This window comes from Cygnus olor, chromosome 8 (genome assembly GCF_009769625.2).
Source record: "Cygnus olor isolate bCygOlo1 chromosome 8, bCygOlo1.pri.v2, whole genome shotgun sequence".
Lineage (NCBI taxonomy): Eukaryota > Metazoa > Chordata > Aves > Anseriformes > Anatidae > Cygnus > Cygnus olor.
In genome coordinates, this window is record NC_049176.1 from 26,581,820 (window position 1) to 26,605,878 (window position 24,059).

Genomic DNA, 24,059 nt, shown 5'->3' on the forward strand with positions numbered 1-24,059 from the left:
TTCACACTGTTTAAATGTGGTCTCATTTGGAAACCTTGCTACACCCAGACAGACTAGATTTGGAGAAAAGGATTTGGTGCCAGTATCTCATTTTCTACAACGTGACCCAGCAACACAGCAACTGCAAGCTTCCAAGTAAAATTTCGGCCTGGTTTCTCTCTTAGCGGAGCCAAAGGTCGTTTACCTACTGCCTTTCCTAATCCTGCAAGACACTGAACACCTTTACCTCACTAGCATTAGAAAGAGTTGAGATAAAGTCAGTTCTTCAATGCTCCCTCAATAACTGAACCTGATGCAACTTTGAAGGTAGCACTGCTCTGATTGCAGTCGGACCAGATAACCTCCAGAGGCCCCTTCCAACCTCAGTTATTCTATGGTGTAAGTTGTAAGCTTTCACATCTGTAAGGCATTCCACAAGCAATGTACAGAAGTCAAATAAAATGAATCAGCACAAAAATTTCTTCAAATTCTTAACATTCATGGGCAAATCATCTTAACCTCTAGCGAAGCACAGGTGGCTCTACAGTGAGACACCAGCAGTGGAAGAGGAAAAAGGCTGGAAGTGCAACAGAATGCAAGCTGACTCTGAATTTAGAAGGATTTAGCCCCTTCCCTCCCACAAAGATCTGCATCCATCCATACAGGAAGCCGAAGTGTTGATTTGACTCTTGGATTCGCTATGGTTCCAGGGAGCCTAGGCAAGTGAAACATGATCCTTGGCTTTTAAAGCCTTTGAGACAGTAAAGAGACATGTTGCATGAGCTGTTGATTCATATACTAGTTCTAGTACCTTGAGGGTAGAAAGGTTTGTTCGGTGGATAGCTGGCATTTCCCTGCTGCATGTAGTTCTGAGGCATATTGTAAGGCCACGCTCCTCGGAGGAGAGGAAAATGGGTAGGGGTCCCATGGTCCCAAGGGACAGAAGGAGGGTTCATTTTACCAAACTGTCCTTGGAAACCCTGATCTATTTTTCAATTGAAAGGGAAAAGCACATTGCAAGTTGAAATAATTAAACAGTAAGTCACAAATACAATTTACATCTCAAATAACAGTTTGCAGGGGACTTAATGTGATTAGTCTGACGTGCTACTATTTTTTATTTTTTTAATATACATAATAAAAATTACCACCTAAATTAATTCATTATTCACTATAATGGAATTTATTGGAGGGGAAGACACAGGATGAATCAATACGTGGAATCAAGACCTACAATTTCACAATTCCACACAAAAATAAATTAGACTGTCATTCTCATGACAAAAAATACAAGTTCTGAACAACATTATTAACATCTGAGCCCACACAAATCTTCACTATCACTGACGTGTGACATGAAAGCTATTATCCTGCAAAAAATAACTCTCAGAAGCTATACACTGGAATTCCGCTAATACCTGTATGCTTAAGAAACTCAATACATAGATCATTGAACCAACTTAAAATTCATTTTTAGAGAGAAAGATGAGTACACAAATTGTAAGCTATTCCATTTACAAATCTAATATCACTGCAGAACTTAGCATGAGAAATCAAGCATCCAAAGAGGCAGGACAAAATAGCTTATGCCAAATGCTGTACTATTAACTCTGCTCTTTTTGCTCATAGCTCCCAGTTTTGTAAGACACAGCAATGCCTGCTAATTTAGAAATACAACCAATGTACGTTTAAAAAAAATAAATTTAAGTAACTAACAGTAAGTCAGTTCCCGTTCAGATTCATCAGAAAACTTTCAGACAACTTTCATTAAATAAAAGCAAGCTACAGGTTTCAAAATCGTAACTTTTATATAATAAAACATAAAGAATGGCTTTGGAGTAAAAATAAAAAGGTCATCCCTCTGAAAATTCTAATGATCCTACTCCTGATCAGATTGTCTACTGTAAAGAAAGTAAACCTTGAATTGGAATGAGAAACTTATGTGAACCAAGGCAAAGTTTTCCATGAACTCAGCGTTACCAACTTGTCCCAAGCAAGTATGAAAAAGCAGGATTCAAACAGAGCACACAGCTCATCTTTACTGTGTGCCTACCCAGTGTCTCCACCTTAATGGCATCTAAGCCATAAAGGCAACAAAGCTGATTAAAATACAAGAAGGAAAAATAGCAGGACTGAGTGCTAGGAAAAGGAGTGCAATAAGACTGGAAATAGATGGAGCTGAGTGAGGGAGAAAAAAGTACTGAGACTGACAGCACAAGAAATCTGGAAAACCTGTGCAGGCAAGACGGCAGTGGAAGCTAACAATGAAACAGAGCAGAAGGAAAAAGACTGAAGACAGAGACTGACTGGACTACATGATGAAAAATAGGACTAGTTAAGGGAAGAAGGAGAATGGAGGAGAAATTAGGATTCAAAGAGCTAGTGTGCAAGAAGGCAGCTACCCAAGTAAGAAGAGTTGGCTTGGAAGAAGGTACTTGAGAAAAAATCAGGGCTGGGCTGGACACGGAGGAGAGAGGTGCTTGGACAGGGAATTAAGGTCAGAAGCGGTGGATGGTTAGGGACAAAGCACACTGAAAGCTCAGCGCACTGGCAGCAGTTCCTGTACCCTCTAAAATACACTCTCCACAAAGCTTCAAACACAAAAACATGCATCTCCTGCACTTCAACAAATGTGTGAAAAACTCACTGGTGTAGTGTATCTCATTCAGTGCTGTTGACTGACAGCTGAAAAATCTACTGTTGCTGCCAATTACTCTGTTAGTGCAGAGAAAGGCTGTGCAGGAGATTTCCCCAATTCCTCTCTTCTGATGAACTGCATCAGCATGTTATATGATGGATATATACATATATTTATGTATACTTAAATACAGGAGGAGTTAAAATAAATCAAAAGACCGTTATTATGCTTTAAAAGATAACAGTTCAAATTCAAGGGCTGCCACATTTTAAGTTGCTCAGAAAACTGTGGGCTTTAATTACTATATACTGTTTTTCTGATCCTCAAACATACACATGTGTTTGGCTTTATTCTTATGAGGCAAAAGGCTGTTGCCCACCTGTTGCAGGGGAAACATTTACGATGTATTCTCAGGAAACAATATCTAGATTAAGGAAGTGAGGCAGGATAAACTATAAGAGAAATGACTGCATAAGACCACATATACTGCACTAAATACAGGGGGACAATACTCAGCTTGCACAACCATAATTCTGCCAGTGTTAACATCATAGCTGCAATCTCAGCATTCACCTAATAATCTATGTAACAACATAAATGGAAACTGCATTTGTAAGCATGCTCACAGAAACGTACTTTAGATTCAAACAATTATTCCAACATCGCTTAGTTGAATGCATGTTTTCTCATGTGTTGCACAGCCATTAATGGCAGATAGGACCACTCCCAAAATTTTACAAAGATTCAACTTGCATAATTTTTTTTCCTATAAAAATTATAGGAAATTTAAGATAATGAATGTAATGACTCAGTTTCTTAAGCATCATATTTTTTTTTTTAAACGTAAAACAAATTGGAAGAGTTAGCTGTTTCTGTAACACTTAACATTTGTACACAAAGTGTGAGACGTTTGATACAACAGAGAAGAATTACCTGAATTCCCCACAGTGCCATTGTTCACCAGTGAGTTTGGAGTCACAGGATTGTGCCAGTGTCCCTCATGAGAAGTGCTGGGGATTCCCATGGGCCTGGCAGCAGGCTGTGCAAAGATGATACTGGGATCATTCAAGCTTACACTGCTCTGGTTATTTGTGGTGGTGCTGCTGCCAGATCTCATAGAAAATGGAACATTTGTAGAATGAGGAGGGTTACCCGGTGCAGAGTGAATAACAGGCCCGTGAATAGGCCACGAAGTGTTAGGAAGCTGAATTTGGTGGTGATGGTGCATCTGAAGTAGTCCCAGGTTATGCAAGGTGGAATACTGACCTGGGGGAGATTGGGGAAAGTTAAACAAAGGCAGCTGGACCTGATGGGGTGGCTGTGCACCCTGCTGTGGTTGTGGAACGTGCTTAGACTGGGATATTGGTTGTGGCTGAGTCTGGTTAATGGAGGCTGGCTGAGAGGAATTCTGTGTAAATTGTTGAGGTTGTGGAGAATAAGATGATTGATGCGAATCAGACTGGAGGGGGAAAAAAATATGTATTTCTGATTAGTTCACTAGCTATTTAATGGTGTTTTTCTTTAATAAGCAAACAACTTAGACTATTTATAAAAAAGGCAGAGCACTCCCCAGCAACACCCCAACTAATAAGTCCAACATCCTGCTGGTTTAAATAAAAGCAGTTCAGCTGACATTCTTTTTCCCCAGCAGATGATTTGGCCTGCCAACACAGCCCATCCCACCACCAAAACCATCATTTTAAGCAAACGTTAGCCACAAGCTCTTCATTAGACTCCTCACACATCTGTTTCTGATTTTTTCATCAGTGTCTTCCCTACCCTGTTTATTTACAGCCCAGAATCTCATTAAAGAGGTAACTTACTTATAAACAGAGGAGTTCTTATTACTACAGATACTTTTGTAAGTGATTCCAAAATAAGTTTCAAATATTTCTTTAGTTGTTATATAACCTGTTAAACAAGAAATTGAACATCCTAATGCTCAGTTTCAATCTCTATATCCTGATGTCATGTCATGGCTGAAAGAACAGAAACAGCCGGTATCACAGCATTTACAGATCTCTTACAAAGTTTCCCCTTTCACCAGCAACAGAAACAGGCATAAGCCTACCTCATCTGTTTGGTGTCACAACTAAACAGAGAAGCACTTCAAGAACTCAGCTGGCAGGGAAAAAAAGTACCCCAGCTTATCTGCCGAAATTTATTACCAGTATTAATGTAATTTGTTTTTAAACACTCAAATGAGATGGTGATGGCATGAGAAAGGTACCTCCAAAGACAGATTCAAATGTGAGATGTCTGCCTAGGTCAGAGATGATTATCTGATTCTCAGATTTCCATCTTCCCCTAGAGGTGCTTGCCTCCCTCCACAGACTACAGCAGACAGCTAAGCTCCAAGCCAGCTGCTGTCAAACGTCTGAAGTTAAAGGTCTCAGCAGCTTGTCACTACCCATGGCTGCTCTCCTGTTTAAATTGGCAGTTACCTACTGGTTATTGAAGAAAAGTAAGACAGGACTTCCCCACGCCAGCCATTCACAGCATTACACTGAGCAGCATGCTGTGTCTTTGCCTAAGCAAAGCTGAAGCCCAGAAGCTGGGATTGCTCCCTGCTGCTATTCCACCTGTTTCTGTTGCAGTGCCTCCTATACCCTTCTATCAAACAAGGAAGAGCCTTCTTGCAACCATTAAATTATCACAAGCATGCATAGGACATGCCAGCAGCAGGAGAGGAGGAATGTTAGGCTCCAGCCTCTATGTCTGCTTCTGCAGCCCTATTTTCTATTTTCATTCCCTCTTGCTCCACTAACATTCCCCCTTCCTATCCTCAAACAACCCTCAGCACACATTCTCCAAGAAATCCCAGCCAAATGACAGCCATATAACACATGCACAGTGTCCAAGACACAAGACATCCAGATGACACAACACTGTGCACATACACTGGACCTACTGCATCTGATGTGCCTACGTGCGTACCCACACGTCCAGCTTCAATTTCCCAAGCAGAAATAGAAGGCTCCAGAGATACTCCTTCAATTAGGTTAGGACTGTATCAGTCCCTCCTTAACAGTGTATTATTATAATAAAAATGATGTTATAAGGTCTGTTACTGGAGCAAACACTCCAATAAATGTCTCATCACTTATGAAATACTTTACACCTAAAGTAGTAAACCAAACAAAGAGCATTAGGAATCAGCAGCCCCAATTACTACATTTGCTTACTTGCCAGCTTCATGAGCAGGCACAAGTTTCTCATGCTACTAGCTTAAAATTAGTAAGTTTCCAATGTATTCTATACTTCAATAACATTAAATGTTAACAGCTGTATTTACTCAAATACCCTCTGCTATCTATCACACTTTGGAGCAAGTTAAACACATCTTATCTGGTTCTACATACACGAACAAATTCTGCGAAAACTACCAAACATTCCCCCATTGTCCTGTTTGTGCTTCTAGTTTGTGATGGCAGACTCTTTCCCTGTATAACATCTGAATTGAGGAATGATTCACCCATGTTCCCGGTCTGTTCACGGCAGTCCCCTCAGACAGTTCTCTTTATAAACCACAGAGAATCATGATAGCCACAAACCTAGATCTCTAGCATGTTAACAATAAGCTGTGCTTTACTTCCCTCAGTAATTCCAGAATAACTAAGCACAAGACTTCAAAAGCCACCCTAACTTAAATTTGACAAACAGTGAAGCTGACCTTTCAGAATTGAGTTCTCCTATGAAATGTGACTATGCGGTTTTCATATTGAAAGACCATGAACGGTCTCAAAGAAACACTGCGTTATAAATCAAAGTTTCATTAACTGCCAATGTAGAGTGCAACGTTGTCATTATAAAGTCCAGAATCTGTTCAAAAAATCTGGGCAAACCTATTCCTAGTGCAAGCCCAGGGTTGCTGGTTTGCTAAAGCTACTTACTTTGATACTGTAGCTAATTGGAACTTACACATTCAGATGACTGTCTTGTACGCAAGGGTCGTTCCACTTGCTGCTGGCTTACAGCCACTAGCTGTGAATTTACCATACTTCGGACCAACTGGGTGCCTAATCAAGGAACAAAAAAAATTAAATAAACACAAAATTATGGATTACAGTATGAACACTGAACTGGGAGTCAGTGACATTGTAAGTCTCATGTGACACAGTGTAAATCACTTTAACGTCTCCTGCCTTTAAGAGGAAAACTTTCCATCTACTGGTACCAGCTGACACCAGCTAAAGCCAAAATCTAATTCTGTGTAATACAAATCCTAGCATGAACAAGGTTCACTTTGCTAACAGGTGGGAGTGCTCCTTTACACAGGTTTCCACGCTATTGCTGTGAGTAGCAGGATTTCAAATGGCATTAGCAACAGCAGAAACTTTTGGTCAAAGAGGAAAAAAGGGGATATCAGAATACAGAAAAGCAGCAAGGTTCTCTCCACATTTCATTTATCATGTCTTTCCCTACTTTTTCAAGTACCATGGACCCCGAAGGACATAACTGGAATGGGTTTGCAGTTAGATTTGTCTCTAAATACTAAAAGTAATTTCAAAACTGGATCTAGTTTCTTAATGGATCTGCATGCTTTTAGAAGTGATACTTAAGACCACTGATATTTTGTGAAAATACATTTACTTACCTCTCACAGATGATAGAGGGTTAGCTAACATTTAAGAAACACTTAGAAAAGGAAATCCATTCAATTATTACTATGATTACTACTTCTAAATGCACCCAGTGAGAGTGGAAGTCAAATAATGCAAGACTCTGAAGACTATACTTACTGCTGAGTATGTTTTTACCACCCATACAAAGACTATACTTCAATAGGTATTACTTCTCTTGAAGAAAAGCACCACTTAATCTAAAAGCTGTATTTGCAATGACTGAAAGCATTAGTTGCAGTTCAAAAGTTAATTACCAGGTCTGAACAGAAACCTAGAAAGAAGGGCTGTCAGAACTTGCAGACGATACTAAGAACACAAACTTTCCTTACCTGGCACGCTACTATTTCTCTGTCGGGTTTGTTTGAATTCAGGACAATCTCTTCTAACATGTCCCACATCTCCACAGATGAAACACCTCTTCTCTCTCGTTTCTCTATCTTCTTCTTTCACTTCTTTTTCATCATCTTTCTCATTCTCCTTTTTCTTCAACCTGAATGATAATTTTTTATTAGCACTATTACAAAAACCACAAAGAAAAATGTCCGTTGAGTTGTTAGATTGTGCAAAGGAAACTGTTACACAACCAACAGCTGTACCAACATATAAGTACTTCAGGAATACCAGAAAAGTATTAGTGATCAGGAACCAAGACAAGAGGCAAAGGTCTTCTTCAACATGAGGGCTCCAGGATTATTGAATATTAGTACCATTTTGTGAGCTGAACATACAATTTGAGAAAGAGTCTGTGTGGCTGCGCTGTGGCAGCGGTTTCTGTGAAGAACAGATCACAATCTCAGATTTTAACTTCTAAAATGTTAGCTTTATGTATTACTTACCTCCTCCTCTTTGGACAGTCTTTCATGTAGTGACCAATTTTTCCACAGACACGACAACATCTGTCATTGGGTGCCAATTCCCCATCTGTCAGCACTTTCGAGTCAAAAAAGTATTCCTATCAAAATGCATCAGACAGATATGTATAAACCAATCACTTAAAGACTGAGAAATGAAAGAATAATAGAAAGCTTGCCTCTTCCTTTGTTCACATCTTATGAGTCTGTTTTTTTTTTAGCTACATAAATAGCTACAAAATCTTTCTGGGTTTTAAAGCTGATTTTGCTGTTTTCTGCAATACTTAATGCCATACAATGAAAAGAAAACAAAACACCAAAATAAGCTTACTTCTCACTAAACTGCCATGAATACCCATCAGCCACCCAACTACTCCTGTGAATTTTATACCACAGAAGTCCAATACTAAACTGTACATTTTATGGAGGCAATGCATAATTACATAGATTATGTTGATAAAATTGATAAATATATACAAGAGATTTGCTCTGGACTCATTTTAGTGGTCAGAGGAAGGTAAAAAAACTACTAAAAACTATGAAAACTTACAGCTTCTCTTCCAACAGTTGGGTAGAATGGGGTACCAAATAATTTCCTCCCATTGATAAATGCCTTCATTATGAAATTGGTCACTATTGAAGAAAGATAAAATTATTAGGAAACAGAAAAGGCACAACACTTTAGAAAACAGTAGCTATTAATGATTAGAAGAAATTAATAGCTTACTTTTCCTAGAGACTCCAGCACCAAGATTATGATTCAAGTCAAAAGGATCTGTGTAAAGAAGGGGGGAAAAACAAATGTGAGTTGGAAAAAATGTAATGCAACATAACTTTCATTAACCTAATTTTTATTAACAGCACTTTAAAGATGTATAATTAAAAGTTTGGAGTCTGATCTCACTTTGTAAGCTGTAGGACTTGCAATTTTTTATTTTTAAACATTGATGATAGTTTGCTTACATAAAGATCCTGTGCAACAATGAGAACAGATCCTAAAACAACAGCATACATCAATCCTTCATTAACAGAACCAAAATTCAGCAAGTACCTTCGATAGCAATACATTTGGATGTCCACTGTTTCTCAAACGTAGTTAACAGCTTCTTCTGCCGGATGCTGATCACATATTCCTTGAAGTCAAATTCTTCAGTGTAGAACCGCAGCAACCCTAGCCAGAGTTCTCCAAGTGATTCAGTGTTCTTCCCAAGAGAAGGCAGACGCTTCTTCTACATGCAATTGAAGACAATTTATACAGGTACAGTATTAAAAAAGCATTTTTCCTTCTCTCAAACCACCTCTCTAATTATAAGTTTGTCTACCATGGACATTTGCCCTTGGTCACAGTAAGGTGCAACTAACAAGTCACTATAGTTAAAAGCAGTCCTGTATCGGGCTGATAATAAATAATAACATGACATATATTTTTATATGTATATAAAAGGCAGACCCTCCTTTCAGCAAAACAGAATTAATGTGGGAAGTTGTAATAATACGGATACAGAATTTTAACTACTCTTTTGTGAATTGCACTGTTAAAATATATCACTTCCTCATAAAAACAATCCTTAAGCTTTAGTTACTCTTCTGGAATTAGAATATTACCAATTCTTCCATGTCATCAAAGAAAAAGGCATTCCATCCATCCACCATTCTCTGTGGAATCTGTTTTCCATCAAATATCTGCCAAAATAGAAAGGGACACAGTTACCACTCTAATTCAAAGTCACCGCAGAAGACCTGCAGTTGTTAAGAAACTGCACAAAAATACAAGTCTTTTAATTTTAGCTATTACTTGTTATATGGGCAGTATTTCCAATTGGTAAAGCACTTGGGAGTCTTTTTTGTATTATTGCTATCTCTCAAAGTCCTTGGATATTTTATTTTTTAATTGTTCCTTACAACTAAGAAAACATGACTAAATTACCTCATCAAGATCCCAACATCCCTCCTGCCCGTAAAATCTCTAAGTAGACTTGGAGATTTCTATTACATTGACTTCAGCAAAGCTAAGGGGAAATTCCACTGTTATTTAAATGTACTCTCAGAGGTAGCAATAAAATAACAACCCCCAGCCGCTACCGAAGTATCACCAAGAAAGTCAGAATCTCAACTGCTGTGTTTAAACCAATTTTCTTCTTGTAAGCAGACAAGTAAAAAGTCCAAAAGTGGTAATTTTCAGAAGTGCTCAACAGTTACAGCGTATCCAGGGAGAGGCAGATAGCTAACTAAGCATATTCCCCCACTTACTCAAGGAAGGTACAGAATGTTATTTTCTTAAATAAAGTTTCCTGGCACATACAAAACAGTACCTCTAAAGTTGTACCAAAGCAATTGTTACTCCTTTTTCCCCTTACCTTATCGAAACAGAAAATAAACTCTCTTATAGACGAATAATTGAGCATTTAAAAAAAAAAGTTTGACAGTAATTGATAGACTTGCATCTCATGAGCATCTGGCACAATTATTACAACTCCCTTCCCTCCCTCACCTGCCAATTTTTTGTCCAAGCCTGCTCAGCATGTAAATATCACCATAAGGCCAAAATCCCAAAGTAAACTTAACAGCAGAATTTAAATCTAACAGATTCCTGATTGTGCTGTGACTTTCCTGTTAAGCTTTACCCACTAAAACCAAGTGGGAGTTAGAAGCCTGCTAATGAGGAAGTGCCCTGTATTTCATTCATCCCACTAACCCTAAACGCACAGACTTCTCACATCTCACGTCTGGCTTGAAGCAACAGTGCATTTATTTTCATAGCCTATTTTTCTGTAAACTTACCTCCTGAAGAACTGGAATAACTGGTGGATTTCTCTGTTGTAGAAAGTACAAAACCATAAGGATATAGGCGTATGAAGACAGACTACCACGGGACGCATCGCCAATGTCACAGCGCTGAAAAAATACATTTTAAATAAAGTACTGAATTTACATTATATTTTTCAAAAGTAATAATTATGACAGTGAGCAAACATAGCCCCACCAGTAATAAAGAACACATTCATCTCATAACTAAAAATTGGTCTATGAAACTTGAAAAATAAAAGGCTTTTGAATCAAGCATCATCTGGCAAACCTAGAACCCAATTAGACCAACATAAGAACAGAAAGCCTTCTAATAAACAAAGTATTTTTGGTTTATAATGTGCCAAAAATGAAAATACAAAACAAAAATGCCCAAATGCAACAAGCCTCACCATTTGACATCCGGATTTTAATATTGTAAAATTATTTTATTCCTAAATTCACGTTACTATAGCTGTTTCTATAATTCCTTATTGTTTTGTTTTCCCTTTGTTTTTTTTAAAGTAATTTGTAAGTACTTCCATGATGTATTGGCAAATCTCAGCCATTGTGTGATGCTGTGAAAACCCCATGAAAACCCCAAGATACATTGTTATAATATCATAAGAAAATAAAACGTAGTTGTTTTGTTGGTTGGTTGGTTGTTTTCACTAACAGTGAGAACCACTGTATTTCCAAACTCTTAAATCCAAGTGTGTGACCTAGGCATATCAACATCAAGTAGAGACACACACACCCATCAGCCCACTCCTACTCTCTGACTTTTATAGGAAGTAAAACAAGGCCAGAAGGAAGCTGCCAGTAGTCTTTGGGATGGTCCTAGATATGGACACTTGGGAAGCCCATGCACAAGCAGCCGCTATGTCTTGCGGTTAACATTTTTTTCTGGGTTTTGTTTGGTTTTGTGGTGGTGGTGATGGGTTTTTGTATGTTGGGGCAGGGTGGCTTGCATTGTAGCTGGTTCGAAATCGAAAAAAAAAAATCAGAGTTTTCATCAGCTTTCTCCTAAGACATAAATCATTCAACAGAGAGCAGAAGATGTCAAGACTAGCTTTTACACTGGAATACATGCTGGCAACATTACTGTCTTTCATGGAAATGGACAACTGAATTCTGAGATTAGAACTTGATTCTGACACACATAATCAGCTTAAGTACAGTCAGCTTAAGAAAGTGTGCGTCTTCATATCAATAGCATTCTGCTATCTCCTTTACAGTTGCTAATAAGCAAAAGATAAACTTAGTGCCTGTATCAGAAAACACAATATATACATACAAATAAGTATGACCTTTTTATATTACCTTTGCAAAAACTTTCATTGTATAGCCCAGATACTGCACTCTAGGATCAATAGCTGCATATGTAGCCAGCATTCTCGTGTTATGCTGTGCCTGAAAAAGAAATTAAACAGGTTTTTCAATGTAATTTATGGTTTATTATAGTGTAGTCTAGAGTTGAAGCACAGGAAATGCACAATACAATTGGAGGATAAAAAACACACACAGCTATTCCACAATATTCATGCAACATTTCCTGCACAAACATAATTGAAAGGTAAAATCAGGACATCATTAATAACAATAACCATGGAAAACACTACCAAAAAAACCTAAGTCTGTAAGATGGCTCACAACTGAATCAAATCCGACTAATTCAATTTTCATAGGAGAATGTGAGCCCGTTACATAAGAAATAGTGCAGTTTCATTGTACTAGGTGTAAGCTGGGATAAGATGTACTACTATTCATGATGGCAGAAAGGCCATTGACACTAACAGCTTTTCAGAAGCATTCACAAAAATGCTGTATCATGATACTGATACGCCATGGTGTTATACAGCTAATTTGTTTGGGATTAGGGTGTGGCCATTATTTAAATAATGTAGAAAAAAAGGAACACACACAAGCATTGTAATTCCAGTCTCAAAATTATTCCCTCAGATGATTATTTGAAAGAGTTGCAACAAATTAAAAAGCTTTCTTGAACACAAAGGCAAACAAACAGATGCTTACCAGTGTATTGTATAAACTGATATCCCCTTCTAAGCCACTCCGTCTATGTTCAAATTTTACTATAGGCACTTTGGCTGTTGTTATAGGCAAGATGTTTCTCAAACCTGGAGAGGCAACACTTTAGTACATAAAACATTTCTATTAACTACGTATATAGTAAAAGTAAGTATAAAACAGACAATACTTTAAAACACCTACCTGGATGCTTCTTGAGAACTTTTGCCAAACCTTCTATTATTTCCTTACAGTTCAATTTCTAGGGAAAATAAATATCACAGCTTCAGATGTTTAAACATGGATTCTGTCCCGACAAGCACACTTACCATCAAACATGTATTTTGTATAGGAAAAGTTTATGTACAAAAAGAAATAATCTATAAGCCATTTATGTAAACTGGTGACTCACATTCTCTATGTAGACATTTACAGGGCTCTGAGTGTCTATCTATAGGACACTAAGTAAATTAAGCTGTATCTTATCTTGCTTCAGTTGTGTGGAGTACAACAAGCCAGTGTGCTACTAGCAAAATCCTACCTGCTCTGTGTACAGAAATACTAACTGAATGAAAAACCTTATAGAGTTCTTGAATTTAAACAGTAAAACGCACCAACTTTAGAGTTCTTACCTCTGCATTTTCATGGCCTTCCAATGTCATGCAGATATCTAGATCACTGTCCCGAAATCCAAATCCATTTTTTGAAGAGCCAAACAAGCAAAGTCTGGCTTTGTCTGATCAAAAAAGTAGACCAAAAATAAAATTAAAGTAAAATAGACTTCTTTTACAGTTTAAGCGCTTATCACGAAATACTGCTTACTTGAGATGTCTGGGTGCACATAAAAATGAGTTTTAGATGAGCTTACAACATCATTTCTAACGATTCATATTTGATAATGGAAGAAGCACGCTATTTTAACTGATTTATAGAAAGTGAGACAGGAAGAAAAAACACCTCATTTTTGAATGAGGTACATTACAGTGTCACTAGCTGTTTAAATGCAATCTTTAAGCGTGGCAAAAAGTTTTTTTATATGCAAATGCACTTTCCTTTTTTAAATAAATCAAATCAATGTGCAAACCCAGACACCAGTAAAACTTAACCCCTCAGACAAAGCAGGGCTATTTTAAAGTACTTAAAATATAAATGGAACCAAAAATATTACTGGATCTATGCTGCGTATTTTTCCCGTAACTATGTAAGTTTGTTCTCATTAAGTTTCTATAGCCATAACATTGCTCTTATCTTCTTGAACAACGTAAGAATAATAATACTTTACAGAGCAGTATTTCAAAATGGTTTTATATACAATACATATTTTTGTTTGAAACAAAATACTGTAATGCATTTCCATTCTTGTAAAGGAAAGGAAAGTTATGTAGCCAAGAGAAAGCAATTTCATCTTAAAATACATTTTGCTGCTCAACTGGAATCCTAAACCTTTAATGGAATCTGAAATCTTAAAGTCTTTCAAGGCTCTGTAACAGGTCTCAATCGTCAGCTGCTGCCAATAAGCGGAGGGCACAGCCAGCGGGCAGAAGTGTAATTCACGGTTCCTTGATCACTGGCCAGCTACAGCAAAATGAATGGCCTTCTGTGTAAAGCAATGGACTGGAATTCAGGAGACGTGTGTTTGGTGCCTCTAGCACTATTTTACAACATCTCCAAAAAGGGCCACTTCTCATCTCCATGCCTTTATTCCACCACTGCAATATGATACTTCTTCCTATTTTATAAAAGGGACATGAAGATATAAACTAAGATTTCCAAGACACTCAAACACTGGTGACTTGGCAACTAAAGTACTTGGCCCACAACTCAGATAACATGAAACCCAGCAGGCCAGGACCCATTCGGTCTTTTATTTTTTTTTTTTATTTTTTTTTGTCCTGACTGCAATAGTCCTGTATCTGCGTTATCACTCTTGCAGCTTTTCCTACACTCTGGGGACTCTCCCATGGAATAGCACGGGGTAGATGTTCACTTTAGAAGCCTACAAGATAGGCTTACATGCAGAGTTAAAACCAGATGTCACTGCTTTAAACATGGAAAATGAGCATTAAGGAGATGAATTAAAACTTCACGCTCTGGACAACTTCAGTGGAGAAAGCAATATCAAGAATCACTACCTAAACTTACATACCATTATACTCTTTTCGAATAAATCTTTCCAAGCTTGCCAGAATTTGTTCTCTGTTTTGTTGCTCAGATAAAGGAGGAGATAATTCATCTAAATAAAAACAAGTTAAAACACAGTCAACACGTGACATTCTGCTACATCAAAAATCTTTTCAGCTAATTAAAAGAATCGGATTAGATACATTTTTTTTTTTAAAACAAACATTTGCTCTCCTTGAATATCAATTAAAATTTTTTCCTTTCTTTTTACGATGTCATTAAAGCTGCTAGGATTTTCTTTCAGATGTCTGATCTTTTGGCAATTACTCAAACACTGCACCCAAAAGGGGATTTTCCCGCAAGATCACGTACAAATTGACAAACACAAGATCTAGTTCTGCCCAGAGACTAATCTTCTGGGAACATCAGCAACTTCTTAGTAATTTACCTAGCAGAACTTCTTCCCATTGAATGTACTAGAATAAGCAGTTTAACCCTATAACTTTTATTTTTTCCAGATCACATATCACAGTTCAACTTACCAAAACATCTCTTACACACTATATCAAGTATTTCTCGAAACCTGTCTGTCAGCGGTGGTAGTGGTTTTAGATCAATTTTCTTAAAATCCTCCGGGCAGTCATTTTTGGAATGTCCATCCCGTTTGCAGATGCTGCATACTATAGTTGGAGGCTTTCAAAAAAAGTGCATAAACACGATTTTATTTTTAAAATTGTTCAACAGACCCAATATTTGCATTTAAGTCACACAACCAAGAATATTTAACATCTGAACAGCAACAGAGCATCTACAAAGAACATGAGCACATATCAACAGGCTGCATTTATCCCTCACAGTGCATTAGAGCACCTGAAAATTCTACACGGAAGTAGATGTGGAAAATCAAAAAAGCTGTACATAATATGGGGGCAACACACTGCCTAGTATAAATGGCATACAAGTTCAGTGTTTTTCAGTCCAGAGTAACAGGTACTCTAAAAATACCAGAGCTACCATTCATAACAGACAATAGATAGAAAATCCCATTACCCATCCACCCTTAATTTTAGTTATTTGAAAGTATCAGCCCACTCATACCAGCACAGCTTAAATACACCACTTACCTTTCCTGAAGTCAAAATAAACTTATCAAACACATAATGCATTTCTTCTGTAGAGAGCCTGCCTTCATCTTTGAGATCGTGAGCTTCCACCATTGCTTTGCAGTTGTGCGAGGTAGCTGGTGTGCCAGTGCACTGATTCTGAGAAGACTCTGTTACCAAATTCTGTCTACTTTCAGCATCAGAAAATTCATTACTAGAATTCGTGTCATAGGACTGATGTTCACTGCAGTTACAATGGTGGCTTAGCTCACCTTCAGTTAGACAAACTTCTGAAATTTCTAGATCATCCCTCTCTTTAAGTGATTTTTGCTTTAATTCACAGCACTCGTTAGAAATAAGGGATAAAGCTGCTTCTTTGTCTTCATCATAACTAGAGTCCAACGTTGAAAGTAGCAAAGAGTCTCTGTTCTTGGAAGTATATTTTTTGGCTACACATTCTACCATTTCATTACATTCAAGATCATTCTCCGGTATGTTACATCCACTTCCTGTATTTTGTTTATCTACAACTTTTTTCCCTTGTGGAAGGCAACAGTTGGCAACCGATTCTTCAGATCTTGTGGATTTCTTATTAATTTTCCCTTTTTCTTTTTTTCTCGTATCTGGCTTGGATTTAATCCCATCTTTACTTTGTGGACACGCAAAATATTTATATGCTGTCCTAAATCGCTCCAGGATGTACTCAAATACCATCTGGCTATTTAGACTTCGTGCAACATTCCTCTTTAGTGCAAAAGGATCTAGGAAGAAAAACAATAATTTCATTAGCAATCTTTAATTGCTGCATTTCAAATAGCTAATCCAGACTAAAGTAGTTGAAACACTTAAGTTATGATACAGTAGTTCAAAATGAAAGATTCTCATAACATAATCTGGAACCATATTTGGATATACTTAGACAATGTAGGGCCCATAAGGCTTCTTGGATTTCCTCCATACAAAACAACACGTGTGGCCACAAATGGCCAGCTAACATAAGCTACCCTAAACAGAGTTAGTTTTGAAAGAAAAAACACAGGTACATTATGCCACTATATCATGGTGAACTTCTAAGCTAGAAATGAAAATAAACGTACGTGTATTTTGCCTTTGTAAGTCCGCCTGCACTTTTTTCTTCATTAAAGAAAGATTTGCGTTTCCAGTTCAAAATTAATTTATCTAAGAGTAATATTATGGTTCTAAGTATGATGTGAACCAATCTCACCAGGTTTCATTCTTAGTCCTTCCTAGCAATTTCTAGATCAAACATTTTTTCCAAGTAAAAAGAGCACTTACATAGTTGCTCTAAGTTTCCCTTGGAAGACAGCATCAAACTGAGATTCCGTTACTCACTTCACAATTTCAGTTACAAATTTTACATTAAAAAAACAAAGATAAGCAAAACAACAACACTACTACACATACAAAAAACACAGGCAACAGAAGCACAATGCAATCTTTCTTTAAAAATAGCTTCCTCTTTCCTTCTCAAGAATTTGTCCTTTCATCTTACAGGTTTTAGTTTCCCACACACTGACTACATACTATCTAGTTTTAAAACTTTCTAGCTAAAACTGATCGAAAAGAATTAGGAAAAAAAGAATTGGGAAAAAAAAACCATGTGAGTGATTTCAAGTCCCTCTACTTGACAAGTGCCTCAACAATTCATTACCTAAACGAGAAGGAAAAGTAAGGAGAAAGAAAACCTTACTGACTGGTCCTTCAATATTCCTTTAGTAACTTGTTCTTTACCTGTATGATTCTCCTTGACCTATTTATCCTTACCCCCTCTCTCACCTCGTATGTGTTACAGAAAACACGATTCATCAACATATCTGTATCAACTGTGTCCAAAATTCATTACTCATGCTTTTATAAAAATATCACCTTAAATGGTTTCTTAGCCTTCCTCACATCCCCAATTCTTGTATTCTTAAGGCCAATTCAGAACATCATGCATTGCTCTGATTTCCCTGTTAAGTATCGTTTACATATTTTTCTGAGCTGAGGAACAGAAATAAAGATGTCTTCCAGTTATAAAGAAGTAATAGACAAAACACTTCTCTTTCTCTCCCCAACATACATAACTCAGGTTACATATTACCATCAAATTCACATGGTCTTCTCCCCACAAAAGCATTTCTCAGACCATGGTATTCAGACCATGACGCATAGTCTATGACACGCTATTCAGTTTCACACCATGGAAATACTACCAACAGGGAAAGAGGCAGGGGTTACTTTAGTGGTTTCCTCCAGTTTACCCTGATCAGAGTTAACCTCTCTGCTCAGCCTGCATCAGAATCAGAGAAAAACTGATAGCTGGCAACACTCAAAATACATTGTGGTTTTGGAAATGCATGTAGAGATGCCAAAAATTCATAATATGGGAATTATCAAAAAGGAAGAAAATAACTGTTTACAGAATTAATGGTTTACAGAATTAAATAGACGGAGATAAGAACAGAATGGCAAGAAACAGTGAGAAAAATTTACACGTTGTTTTTCAAGGACTAGAATTGCAAAAAAGTAATGCTATAGAGAAAATTGGTCTGTAAACAGTCTAAACAGTTGACAAAATACACCAAAAAAAGAAAACAAACAAACAAACTTTCCTCTCCAATATCATTTAATTTATTGTCCAGATATGCTGTGACAGACCTGTTAAGTACAGGGTATGTAAAGATAATAATGCATGATGACTACAGAACTAGAAAAAGGTATTATCCTACCTTCAATGGCTATTCGCCTTTTAGGCCAGTTCTTGTTCTCTCTGGTTAAGAGTTCTTGTACCCGTATGCTGATGACATATTCTTCCAAAGCAAATTCCAGTGTGTAAAACTTCAACAGTTCTAACCACAGTTGCCCCAGTGAAACTTGGTGAGGGGTTTTGAATGCTAAGAGTGACTGAAATAGACAGATAAGAACACTCAGCTGCACTAAAAAAATACAAATTCTTTTTTTTTTCCTGGTTCCATCCAGTATTGATGTTTAAAGATCAAAAATAGGACTAGGACACAGAATACGATTTCAGCGAAACAAAACCATTGACTTACATTGCCGTGTTTCTCCTTTGTATTATTTTGGCTGTCCACTTCTGAGCTGGTTACCTTCTTACCACCACCTTTTTGTTGTTCAACTTTAGTTTTACCTTCTGCTCCAACTGAGTTTTTTGCTGAACCATTTGTTGATGGTTTGTACTCCCACCGTACAAACTCCTCTTCTTCTATACCTTTCAGTTGGTGGTCATCTGGCTTCTTTGAATCAAAGCCTTCAATCTAACAACAATTAGAGTAGTTCTGAAACAAGACTGTATCTAACATACACAACCAAAAGTTTTCACCAAAAGTAACAGTGACATTTGTAATATTTATCCCCCTCAAGAATTTACTTTTTTGTCATCAGTTATTAAAGAACAAAGTATTTCCCCTTCCTCCAAAATACAGCTTGGTACAACTGCACAGGCTATAGCAGCTGCCTTTAGGCATCACCTGTATGAGGATTAAATACCAGTATGTTCTATTTACAAATTTCTTAAGCAAACTGGTTCTGCGTATTTTATGACCTTACAGAAATTACTGAGATTATTTCAGTGTTAACAGTAGGGTTACTGTATTATCAAAACACTTACCCAACTACCCAAATAGGATGGTAAAATAGGTGGTTTTCTTTGTTGAAGAAAAAATATCACCATTAAGGCAAAGGAATATGAAGGAATTCCACCTTCAGCTTGACAGTCAATGTGGCAGAGCTATAAGAGAATAAAATCATTACTTTTCTGGTACAACATGCAGCACTTCAATTTAAAATATATCATAAAAGCACAAATATTTAAGAAATTATGTGAGATAAATACTAAAGCCAAACAGAAAACCCTTTATCTCAAAAACTGCAGTCAATAATGTATTTCATTTTGTTTTAGAAACGCAGAGAGAAAATGGTAAAGCAGTACAATCAATTCTCAGTCATCAATTGTTCATCTGTGATCTAGATCATAATACAACACACCACTTTTCTTGTAGTATTAGCCACAATTAAAAGCACAGATCAGTCAGGCCACGTATAAAGAAAATGCAAGTTAGAATAACTCATACAGTCTTAGTTACACTAATTTATTTTCTATTACTTTCCTTAGTTTTTTCACATTTTGTGATTTTACGGCACATTTATGTTCCTATCTAGAATTCCAGTCAACTGCCAGGTGGTACTTGCTATTGTGCGGTAGGTATCTCATGTATGGAGATTCTATGCATCTGGTTGTAATCTGATATTGATCTTTACATGTCTCATGAGTTCCCATGGGAATATACGTATCAGATGTCAAATAGTTTTTCTTCGTAGTTTCTATTGCTGTTTCTTTAAATATCACAAAGCAGATATTTTTGTAAAAACACCTTGCTAAATCATACAACAATAATAGCATTTTAAAAGTCTTTTTTTGATAAAGTTAAGACATTTTAAGTATGGCCTGACAGCAATTTCAGTATTCCACTTCATGCTACCTCAACAGCAGTGAGTTTGTAAGACCTGTTTGTTCTGCTGAGCTGGTTTTTAAGGAAAATTAACCATTTTTAACAAACCCAAACACTAGCTCGCCAACAGAATAGTGGGAGCTCCAGAAACGTATATGATTTCACACCAAAATCTTCAATCTCATTCTGGCCTGCTGAGGTAACAGAGGTGAACTAGTAGTACAAAGTTCTTTTCTACAAATACATTTGTGGTGTATTATACATTACACTGTACACAGTACTTAAAAAGAGGAAATAAACATATTTAAATATCCTCAATGTTTATAAACTTACTCTAGCCCAGTAGCGGAAAGCCAAAACCAAGGGGATGAGGACAGGCTCCAATTTACCAAGTGCAGCCAGAAGGTCAGTTGTAAGGCAAGCCACATCATTTCTAGCACTTACTTTACACGTCAAACCACTGTAATTACAAATGCAAGACAAAAAAACAAAAAAAACAGTTATCTCCTCGAGTACCCAAATATTTCCTTTGGGGTGTGTGGGAAGAATCATTTCCACCATACTAAAAACATTCATTAAGGTGTGTCCCTATGAAAGATCCCGATCTTTTAAACAAAAGCTACAGAATATAATGCAATTTTCTTTACTCTTAACTCATCAGTTGAATCTGGAACTTACAGAAGTCCATTACATGTAAAAATAAAAAATGTCATTACAGTACAGCTAAAAATACAGAAGAATTTGCTCTGAGTTTAAGTTCTGCCATTACTTAATTGTGCAATCTTACACAACTCACAAACTCCACATACATCTTCCACGCACTAAATAAACATATAAAACCAGGTCAGCTTCGTATAAGTGTTGGTAAGTCCACAGAATAGCTTGTCTAAACACTTTTTGTTTTGATTCTCAAAATAATTATTTCTATTCTCTTAGTACTTAAAAGGTACTTGTATCATCTACAAACACAGAAAAAGATACGCCTATTCTTGCTGCATTTAATTCCCCAGAATATGCTTCTAGTCAGTCAAAACAACGTGAACATCATTCAACAGCTACATTTCATTTTGTAGGTTGCTACTGCTTAGGAATTTACGAGACTGACATATGACATGTCTTTACTGGCAATGTGAATCTTATAAAATCTTTTCAAACAGTTGGATCAATCTAATGGCAGAAACTTTAAATATTAAATATTAATATTGAATTTAAAAATATTAAATTTAAATATTAAATTTAAAATATTAAATTTATTTAAATAAACTTTAATATTAAATGTTTAAATATTGAATTTAAATATTTAAAATAAACTGAGACCCATTCGGTTGCATTTCCCTTAACTACAAGTAGAAATTGTATTTTCAGACTCCTACAACTAATGAGATCTACGTATCTTGTCTAGTCCAGACACGTGAACATAGCTAAGCTTTTTTTCTAGATTTTATTTTTGTTATGAGCAATTCCCTTTTGACGTGAAAGTTAGCTAACGCTTCTCATCAAGAGTGCACACAAGCAGCTGATATGAACAAGCATAGTAGAAAGTGTAATCTCATTAAAATCCTTTTCAATGACACATACCTTTTAATATCTTTGCAAAAGACAACAGGAACTTTGGCATGAAAATCTGACTCCACATCTGAGTAGACAGCTAAGCAAGGAGAAAAAAACATTAGATATAGAAGTTGTTCATAGTTTTCCCAATTGTCTTCAAAATTTAACATTACATTTACACCAAACATTTACAGAAAAAAATCAAATTAAGTGCTGCATTTCTAATCACTAAGCATTATTTTCTGGTTACTTTTACTCCTTTCAAATATCATACAGTCAGTAGGAAAAAAAAAAGAAGAAAAAATCCCTGTCAGGAAACTGAACTGGTATCTCTTCTAGAACCTGTTCTGTCCTTCCAAGATTTAAAAGGCACAAAGCAGAATCTCTTGAGAAACCACCGGGACAGTTTGAGAACTGCTTGTGGAGCTGATCTATTATACATTGTCTAAAGAATCAAAAATGCAATGTTACATGTGTCACCTGGCTCAAGACAAGCGGCTAGATAACTTCCGGACAGAACAAAGTTCCAGAAGTCTTTTAATAGTTCCCACTGATGTTTATATACAAGTAGAAAGTGGCTGCCGAGCTTTACTGCTTGGAATTTCTCCTATAAAGTGAAGATGTTTGAGACAGACCAGGTCAAAAAGTATTACTGCTAATTCTGACAGTCCAAAATTGCTGGACTACCTGGGTGGCCATCCTCCTGCTGCACTTACACAAGCACTGATGGTCATAAAGATCACACTCAAAAACAATTCAGATAATTTGGTTGAAAATATTTTTTAATAAAGTTTACTAAAAAGTTAAGCATAAAAACAAGTGAATAGCAACTGGAATTTTAATTAAATAGGAACAAGATGCATCTAAGACTCACCACTGTTCTTCAAGATTTCAAGCACCTGTATCAGAACATCTGGCTGACTCATCTAAAACGACAAAATTTTAACAGTTTACTTTATTCAGACTAACCTATTTGACACTTGATTTCAAACTATTTAAGTTGCACAATTAGTGACACTGTTTTATATGCCATATAGTAACGTCAAAACATGCCACTAGAAATGCACAGCTACGAAGTATTTGATGTCAGAACTTTCTTTCCCAATGGTTTTTAAAAGTTCACATTTTAAATGAGTTTTCGTTTCTCGCAGAAATCAACTATAATTGTTGAAGTGGTGTTTCAAAGATACACTGTAAATTGTTCAATGAAAACTAAGAATTAGCACCATTTCTAAGCTTCTGTGAGGCAATATGATACGCTCCACAAACACTTCTTTGAAAAAGGCTTCATTTTATTTCCTTACTGCCATATCATTGCAAAATTTTGTGTGTAAATATGTATCCAGATCCATATCACATACTGGTCAAGAGCAAGTTCAGCAGTTGTGTCTCTAACATGAATATGTTGCTAATATCACATACTAAACATGAACCAACAATTTCAACATTTAAAGGCAAGTTATATTGCTGTGCAGGATTTCTGTACCACAGTGAACTGTAACCTGGGATATGGCATCTACTTGTAATTGTCTAAAACCTCAAAGGAAAGTTGTCACTGTTAGATGAACCTTTGAAAAAAAGAAAGGGACAGGACATAAAGACCTATGAGATCCTGCAGTCTGAATCCTGAGCACATAAAAGCACACTTAGCTGGAGCCAACTATTTTCATATTACCTCAATGCTTCTTCAACAAATTAACAAATTTTTAAAAGGGCTAGCATAAGAACGTGCAAAACACAGAATTAAAGTTATCTAGTAAATAATGGAACACTTTATCACTTGATTCATAGCACACCTGACTCAAATCAAAGATTATACACTTCATGCTGTTCTAAAAATAGTAGGTCCCAACAGAAGATTAAGGCAATGCAGTAGAAATAAATGGTGATGGACTCAATTAAAAAAA

The 24,059-nt window shown here is 36.6% G+C and overlaps 1 protein-coding gene across 6 annotated transcripts in view; it reads right to left on the reverse strand.

The window, feature by feature from the left end:
- The window catches only part of TUT4 (terminal uridylyl transferase 4), a 46,212-nt gene that overhangs the window by 1,675 nt on the left and 20,478 nt on the right, over window positions 1–24,059 (reverse strand). For 4 of the 6 annotated variants that reach the window (XM_040565060.1, XM_040565059.1, XM_040565058.1 and 1 more), the window contains 23 exons: window positions 23,027–23,078; window positions 22,180–22,249; window positions 20,935–21,061; window positions 19,761–19,880; window positions 19,186–19,407; window positions 18,862–19,036; window positions 16,151–16,890; window positions 15,569–15,719; window positions 15,052–15,138; window positions 13,538–13,641; window positions 13,110–13,167; window positions 12,912–13,015; window positions 12,201–12,290; window positions 10,875–10,988; window positions 9,699–9,776; window positions 9,145–9,322; window positions 8,821–8,868; window positions 8,644–8,726; window positions 8,079–8,194; window positions 7,572–7,732; window positions 6,539–6,636; window positions 3,551–4,076; window positions 791–964 (listed from right to left, as the gene is read on the reverse strand). In XM_040565060.1, the coding sequence (XP_040420994.1) occupies window positions 791–964; window positions 3,551–4,076; window positions 6,539–6,636; window positions 7,572–7,732; window positions 8,079–8,194; window positions 8,644–8,726; window positions 8,821–8,868; window positions 9,145–9,322; window positions 9,699–9,776; window positions 10,875–10,988; window positions 12,201–12,290; window positions 12,912–13,015; window positions 13,110–13,167; window positions 13,538–13,641; window positions 15,052–15,138; window positions 15,569–15,719; window positions 16,151–16,890; window positions 18,862–19,036; window positions 19,186–19,407; window positions 19,761–19,880; window positions 20,935–21,061; window positions 22,180–22,249; window positions 23,027–23,078 (3,676 nt within the window). The remainder of the gene's footprint in view (window positions 1–790; window positions 965–3,550; window positions 4,077–6,538; window positions 6,637–7,571; window positions 7,733–8,078; window positions 8,195–8,643; window positions 8,727–8,820; window positions 8,869–9,144; window positions 9,323–9,698; window positions 9,777–10,874; window positions 10,989–12,200; window positions 12,291–12,911; window positions 13,016–13,109; window positions 13,168–13,537; window positions 13,642–15,051; window positions 15,139–15,568; window positions 15,720–16,150; window positions 16,891–18,861; window positions 19,037–19,185; window positions 19,408–19,760; window positions 19,881–20,934; window positions 21,062–22,179; window positions 22,250–23,026; window positions 23,079–24,059) is intronic. The other 2 variants (XM_040565063.1, XM_040565061.1) reach the window with 2 other exon arrangements.